At 35.8% G+C, this 8,345-nt stretch overlaps 1 protein-coding gene and 1 pseudogene across 4 annotated transcripts in view; one reads left to right on the top strand and one right to left on the bottom strand.

Moving 5' to 3' along the window:
* The window catches only part of Mid2 (midline 2), a 127,375-nt gene that overhangs the window by 33,955 nt on the left and 85,075 nt on the right, over positions 1–8,345 (top strand). For all 4 annotated transcript variants that reach the window (XM_004642622.3, XM_023702722.1, XM_004642621.2 and 1 more), the window contains exon 3: positions 2,761–2,856. In XM_004642622.3, coding sequence (XP_004642679.1) covers positions 2,761–2,856 — 96 coding nt within the window. The remainder of the gene's footprint in view (positions 1–2,760; positions 2,857–8,345) is intronic.
* Positions 1–8,345, bottom strand: part of LOC101585793 — a 26,029-nt pseudogene that overhangs the window by 8,149 nt on the left and 9,535 nt on the right.

Raw genomic sequence — 8,345 nt, 5'->3', positions numbered from 1 at the left:
TTGAAACTGTACTTCCGATTTGATTTGAAACTGTCTCATTGCTATTTGTTTATCAATAAAACTTTGAAAATAAAATAAAATAAAATAAAAATAAACATTGTAGGTATATGAATTCAGCAAAATAATCCAATATAGTCCAGTAGTCCATAATAGTAGTGGGTTACCTGTAAGACTGGTAATGTCAGAAGTTGTTGACTGGAGCCTTTTATAGCTCAGCATGTTAACATGGCTCCACTTTTAATACCTTGTTTTTATACTTTTCTGCTGGATGATTAAGACCAAGTTAAAGCAAGACCTATATAACAAGAAATGTAACTTTTTTATGTGACAAGGTCAGTCAAATCCCCTCAGGATTAACCCTGAAACCCTGCACCGCAGTTTGTAGGTCCTTTGTGAGTGTCAGCCATCTGGATGAGTCATGGCCATTGCTTGACCAATTCGCTCTCTGTGAAAGCCTTAGAGAATGTTTTTTCTGCATGTGACTCTCCTTTGGCACACTCTACATCATCAATCACTTTCCTCTTTGGCCCCATAATCTCCTTGATCAGAAAACTTGGAACACAACTGAGTTATAGGATGTTACAATACAGGTTCTCCTATGTCTTGAATCCTCACTGACCTTGAAAGGCTAAGGCCAAAATGTTGGCTGTCCACGCAGCCCTTCTTTTCTCTAATTTTTGGCCTGAAAACTTCAGTTGTTAATCCTCCAGAAGAAAAACTTAATGATCTTATTACCCTACAACGTAGGCAGTTGAGCTTAACCTTACTATCTGCCTGAATATCAACATCTTAGACATAACATGGAATAGGTATGTTCCATCAAGTATTGCTATGTTAAACTTTAAATCCCTATAGAATGTGAAGAAAAAAGAAAAAAATAAATAGGAATAAACAATTACATATTTTTACACAGAAATTTAGAAATCTAACCATATACAACATTGTAGCAAGATAGTCCTATGATATTTTTTTCTTGTCGTTTATTTTCATTTATTACCCTTTTTAAAAAAACAAACATTTACTTGAGAGACAGTATGGCAATAATTGGTATGAGAAGACAAGCAGTACGTATTTAGAAGACCAGAATGACAGGCATTCCAAGCATGACCCTAGTAATACACATTGCTATCTTCAGTGCAGTTGCTTAGTTCACAGGTATCAGCATATATAGTTAGTCAGGGTGAAAATCCTATCATTTAACTGCTAGTTTCAAAAACCTGCTGGAGATTCTCAGGATCATTGCCTTAGCCATCTTGTGCATATAATTGTATGGCTTTGCCCCTGTCATGTTTCCTAGCTTTTCTCCTTGCCCTCTTTTTGTTGTTTAATCCTTAAGTTCTTGCTTTCCTTTTAATTGTGTTACACCTTTCAATTTTTATTTATTCTTTTGAATTCTTGCATTAGGGAGACTATATGATATTTACACATGTGGGTCTGGTTTATTTCACTTATGAATGTATCTTCGAGTGATATCCACTTAAATATAAAGGCTTCAAGTTTACCATTTTTTATAGCTGAGGAATACTCCATTGTATAAAAATACCACATCCTTTTGTTCATATCCCCTCATCCTCTTTGCCCTTCTCATCTTCTCTTCCAAAAGAGTGATCTTTGAACAACTACAAATGACAGGAGGCATAGAGACAGTGATGAAGCAACACATATGACTGAAGGAAGGAATGTTAGCAGAATAAGGACTATTAGGTTGGGTAGTACATTTGGAATAGATTTTGTGAAGGTTTGGGATGATGGGTGAGAAAGTAGTAGATATGGACACAGGTCCTGGAGGAGAAGTATCCTTCAAAGCTGAAGACTTGGGGATAGGAAAAATAAAAAGATCTGTGGTCAGTCTAGAGTGATATAACATTTTATTTACATAAAAATGACAATAGCTTGCTCAACTGAAAATGTGCTACAGTTCTGAGTACTATTATAACCAAGTTGTAGGCAATAATCTGCAAAGGGCTTTTAATATGTAACAGTAAGGGAGGGTAAGCAATGAGTGACCTTTGTTGATACAGTCAGGCTTTGTGTTCAAAGCCTGACATCTCCATGTGCAATGTCTCAGTGTCAAAGAAGGAAAGCTGTGAAATATGATACTTGATTTTGATAAATTCCACATGCAGAATACTTTTTTATGCTGAAGGAGTCTACTGATAAATATATAATGACATGAACAATAAAAATTGTAGAGTACTAAATCAAAACCATGACTGTGAGCTTGAAACTAGATTCCAGTCTTAGGTTTGTTATATTCTAGTTGTATGACTGCAAAACACTTTACCCTCAGTCTAACGTTCTTTTACCAGTAAAATGCTGGCATTTATTTGTGGGATTTTTATGATTGTTAATTGGTATATACGAAAATTTTGACATAGTGTCTGGCAAACAGTAATCCAATAAATTACAGGTTTGGGGTCTGCTCATCTGTTCATAGTATTATGAGGAGTGAATGAGATATTGACTATGAAATACTTTGAAAAGTTAAAAACATCAGGTTGCTTTAGTGTCAATGAGTTCCTGCAATCACTCACAAAACTATAAATGTCATCTTTCCCTCAGCAGTGACAATCTGCTAGAGCAGATATATATTATTAACGAGCAGCTAGAATAGTGCTTTGCCTAGAGCAGGTGTTCAGTGAATCTCTGAAATATTTGTCTACTGGCTGACTAAACTCCACATGGTAATTGGTTCTCAAGCTCATTGTTTTCTCCTCCTTCTTCCCTGTTTCCCTCTGGCTTCATAATTTGCGATGACAGCAAACCCTGGAGATGAACCTCACCAACCTGGTTAAGCGCAACAGTGAACTAGAAAATCAAATGGCCAAACTAATACAGATCTGCCAGCAGGTTGAGGTATGTAACAGAAACATTTGCAATTCTTTTAGAAGACCTGGACCAGGCAGTTGTTTGGGGGAACTTCAGTTTTGGCAGAGTGTATTTCAATCCTGTGGAGTGAAGAACTAAATGGTAGTACTAGGAAGTCTTGTTCTTCCAGGATGCTTGTTTTAAGAAAAGTGACGTATATGTATATTTTTACAAAATAGGCAACAAAGGTGGACTGAGAGGATGGTAACCTGAGGGGCCACCCCTTTTCCTTTCCAACCAGTGGGCAGTATGTTAGTAAGACATAATATGTGCTTCTTCTTTATGAAACTGGGTGTTACTCCTTAAATATATTACTGGGGTACCATAGGCAAGTTAGGAATCCAGAGTCCTTGGGGGTAGGGTGAGGTTCATTCAGTGCAATACTGTTCTGTAACAAAATAATTAGGATTGGTTCTCTTTGCTAGTTTCTTCTCCCTCATCCCCTGCCTTTGGTTCAATCTATATATCACATTCCCTACCTGGTCCTCACTCATTGACTTTCCACTTATTCTTATCAACAATAAATAATGTGTATGTTAAAGTTGTCTGTTAATTGAAAAGTGCTCCAAATGTACAAAACTTTACAAAATTGTTACCTATATTAAATTTTGGAGTAGAGCTTAGAAAAGGACTTGACCTCTTTTTAACTGGACATAATGAAATAAAGGTAGTATCTGAGCTTGGTAGTACATACCTGTGTAATCCTAGCCTTTTGGGAAGTTGAAATAAGAAGATGAGAAGTTCAATTCTAGCCTGAGCAGTTTAGAAAAACAGTGAGACCCTGCCCCCCAAAAAGAAAAAAAACCTGCTGGGATGTATCTAATTATGAACACCCTGAGTTGAATCCCCAATACTGGAGAAAGAAGAGAAAAGAAAGTAAATGAATAATTCCTCTTTCTCAAGAGCATGCCTGGAACTCAGGCCACATCATTTAATCTAGAGTTGAATTTGAAGAATTGATGGTAGGCCTCAAAGTCTAAACAGGGTCAGATAAAATATAACAAGATTCCTAATGGGTGGTAATTGAACAAAAATATTTTTGTTTCTATTTAGAGCTTCATATTCTAGTTCTAAAGTAACCTGTATGACAGATAAATACAACTATTCATTATTAAAATAAAATAATTGTATTATAATCCTACCTGGGGATTCCTTTTTAAGAGACAGTGGGTACTTGAATTCAGCAAACTAACCCTTTATAGTCCAATAATCCATAATAGTAGTCAATTATCAGCACAACTGGCAATTATACAAAGTTGTTGACTAGAGCCTTTCACAGCTCAACATATTAATATAGCTTTACTTTTAATATCTCATGGTTACACTTTTCTGCTGAATGGTTAAGACCAAGTGAAAGCAAGACCTATATAACTAAAAATGTAACTTTTGCTATCTGACAAGGTCATTCAAATCCCCTCAGGATTACCCTGGAACCACGTACAGCACCTTGTAGATCTTTTGTCAGTGTCAGCCATGTGGATGAGTCACAGCCAGTACTTGACCAATTTGCTTCCTATGAAAGCCTGAGAGAAATTTTTTCTCTAGGTGACTCTCCTTGGACATTATACATTGTTGATCATTTTCCTGTGTGACCCAATAATCTCTTTGATCAGAAAATTTCGGACACCACTTAGTTACAGGATGCCACAGCCAGGTTTTCTAGTGTCCTGAGTCCCCATTGACTTTGAAGGGATAGGACCAAAATATTGGCTATCTTTTTTTTGGGGGGGGGAACTGGGGATTGAACTCAGGCCCTGGTACTTGCCAGGCAAGCACTTCTTCTACTGAGCTATCTCCCCGGCCCTGATATTGGCTATCTTTTTAGCCCATCAATCTCTCTAATTTTTGGCTTGCAAGCTTCAGTTGTTAAACATCCAGAAGAGAAGCTTAATGATATTATTACCCTGTAACAGAGGCTGTTAAGCTTAGCACCACTCTCTGTTTGAATGTCAAACACCTTAGACATAAAATGGAATTGCTATTTTCCAACAACAATGGATATTCTAAAATTTAAATCCCTATAGAACATTAAAAAACAATTACATGTTTTTTATACAGAAATTTAGAAATCAAATCATACACAACCTTGTAGCAGGACAATCCTATGACATTTTATTTTTCTTGTCTCTCATTTACTTTTAATACTTTTTTTTTTTTACCAACATTTACTTTAAAGAGAGTATAGCAATAATTGATATGATGTTAGAAACAGTACACATTTAGAAGACCAAAATGACAGGCTGAATTCAAGTACCTACAATCTTTGGTCTGGCATCAAGTATGAAAAGGTCCTTTAAAGACTTCTTCAAATACATCTTCTCTAACTTTAGTAGAACACCCATTTCTGACAAAATATAACAAAAAAGGGGGAAACAAAGAAAGGACTGTTTATGTATATGATAAATGTATATGATAAGATAGATATACAGCTGTTTCTTTTAGTTCATTCATTGAGAAGAAAGGTTTGCACTAATATTGTTTTAGACAAGAGATAATGTCTGCATCTTGTCTTCTGAATAACTACTACAAAGACAAAAATATGCAATGTACCAATTATTGTAACTGTACTACTAACGTGTTTTGAAACTGTTTCATTGCTCTTTTATTTTTTTTCTCATTAAAATGAATAAAAAAAAGCGACGGTGGGGAATCTTTTCATAAGGCAAAGACTCCTCTTATCACGTGAGTGACTTCATATTGTCTAGTTGTTTGGTCTTCTCAAAGTGTTGGGTTTCTTCCAGTAGTGTGTAGTTCTGTAATGAGCATAATATAGCAGTCTAATCCTTGCTGTGCACTCCATTTGTAGAACATAGTTAGATTCTATGCAAGGTACACAGATTGCATAGTGTACTGGTTAAACTCAGGTGTGAGATGGGAGGATGGGCTGGGGGATTTGAGAAGCATAGAAAATGAAAAAAAGAACATTATTGTGAGAGTTGGAAAATTAGGTTCTAAACTTAGCTCTTGTATTAACTGGTTACACAGTGTATGCCATTTATCCTTTCAGTTTTCAGTGTCCTTACTTAAAAACTGGGAGTTAAACTGACTTAATCACCATTAGTGTCTTTCCAGATTTCATCAATCACAATTCTGTGAATGGTTATTTTCTTTACTCTGTTCTTTTTCTCTAATGTTTTTTCCTTTGCAAGAGTGGAAAAAGCCAAGTAAAATGCATATCAGAGTGCTTTTCAACTGATCAGAATCCCTCTATCTTGTACTCTATCAAAGATTTTTATTTTGCTTTTGGATAACACTATGAGAAATGCACAGTGGTGAAGGGACAAGGGAGTATTGCAAGGAAGGAATGAGATCAGGGATCCCTTGGTTCAGAATTTGCATGATTGAAGGTGCAGTAATTCAGCTAATAGTGAATAAAATGTGACTAGAGATTAAAATAATGTCCTTCCTCATTTTAATAAAAATATTATTAAGTACAGAGCAAGTTATAGTCAAAATAGGAAAGTCAGGTGATTTATTTCCTTTGCTCATTCATTTTAGGATCTCTCTAACATCTCATCTTCCTGCCCTGGGAAGCTTATCACCTTGATCAACCTCAAGCAAGCACAGTCCTCTCTCAGTCTTACCCAGGCCATCCTGCCAGCCAATCCTTAATATTTAGGGACCTGATTTTTTCAAGAGGCAAGGAGCTAGTCTCATAAAACAATTTGTCATTGTGTTAACTTGGGAGGACTTACATCATCCTTTTTGCATACTGATGATGTTTAAACAGTACCTTTCTGAAGTTAGCATTTCTGCCTAAGTCTTAAGGAGGTAGCACTAGTGCTGACACACATTAGAAAAAATAAGAAAGAAGAGTAGCACCATGATATATCAGCAAAGTAGGTATTCAGGAAGCATCCTTAGGGATGCTTGTTAAATCCCATAGTGTAGACTACTACCTTTTTATGTGTGCCATCATATCAGGTACAAAGAAAACAGCAAGCCACACTATCTGTTCTCTGAGGACTTACACAGGAAATCTACCCTGATGTGAACACATGGGCAGCAAATATGGACAATGGAATAAAATACATTAACTGAGGAAAAATAGTGAGATAAAATAATATAGAGCATGAGAATGTATTTTGGGAGTAACTCCATAGTCTGTTTATTGTATGATTCTCTCCATAACCAGAAGGCCTACTACATGGACTATAGAAGACCATGGATATCATCTATGACATCATCCCTTTGAAAAGTTAAGGATGTATATTTGCCTTCTTCCTTTATAATAGGGTGAACCCAGGGTATTTATTATACTCATTTAATACAGAGCCTGTGTGGCCAGAAGCCTTTAGGATAAGCCTCAGGATTAGAAATCCAATTAAAGAAAGGACCTGAGACTTCATAAATGCTTATAAATACATTATAAAATGAAATAAATAATAGAATACTGTCAATCATGGCAGACACAGAAAGATGTTTTTGAATTTTTATCTAATCCAGATTTTTCTATAAGGAATGCCTATTTTCACACTGTATGCAAAGCATTTCATTTGGATGAGGGTGGAAGATACCAGTTCAAGCCCTTCACAGAAAACTGGAATAGGCTATTTTCATGTCAAACCTGTTCCCCTTTTTTATTGTCTTCAAATATTTTTTGTCCCAGATTGACTTTTCATAAAGAGGCGATAAATATTGCCTTCCTATTCTAGTATTTTCTCCCTGTTCTGTATTCTCCTCAGAAAGTAAACAAAGCTGCAGTCTTCCTATTATTATAGAAAGAGATTAAGATCACCAAAGATTTATTAGCTGAATTGTAGCTTGTTATAGTTGCTACTCAGCTTTCAAAATTCAGGAAAAAGGCAATTAGAAATAGTGTCTTTTTAATCTGGAGAGCATGGGAAGGAGGTAGGTGCAGACCCAAAACTCCCTTTAATCTGGTTAAGGAAGGACATGATTTGAGTTTGCTACTCTGGTCACTTAATCTCTATATATAGTTCTTTGTCTTGGCTCATCAGGCATCCTTTGTTTTTATTTCCAGAGGAAATCTCTGGATAATGCATAGTCAAGGGAAAATGTATACCAACAGATGGATACTTCCTTTTGGCTTCCAAGACACTATGGTTTTGTGAATAATAAGCTTTCCTGAAAAACAGCAAAGAGAAAAAATATTTAATAACCACTCTGTTAACAGTATTTTGTGAGTATTTACTATATACTCAATATAGTGAATAATTTAGAGGCTACAAAAGAAATACACATAGTTGATGACCTCCAGGAATTTTCAGGCTGGTGAAGGAAAGCACAATATCTATTAACAAAGAAATACACTTATATAGCTGGAGCAGTACAGTGGTACAGATACCCCTTAGGATTTTATTTACTTAGTTTTCTTCTTAGCAGCTAAGGTACCTTCCTGAGTATTTTGGTTTTTGTTTTCTTTTTTTCCACCCCAGAATTCCTACAATACAATGGGTTAATCTCACCCAGTCTTTGTGTACAGCAAGAAATGAATAGTAAATTGCTCTTCACTG

The sequence above is a fragment of the Octodon degus genome, unplaced genomic scaffold, assembly GCF_000260255.1.
Source record: "Octodon degus isolate 3935 unplaced genomic scaffold, OctDeg1.0 scaffold00157, whole genome shotgun sequence".
Classification (NCBI taxonomy): domain Eukaryota; kingdom Metazoa; phylum Chordata; class Mammalia; order Rodentia; family Octodontidae; genus Octodon; species Octodon degus.
Note: the sequence above shows the minus strand (reverse complement) of the source record. Positions and strands in the feature narration are given on the sequence as shown.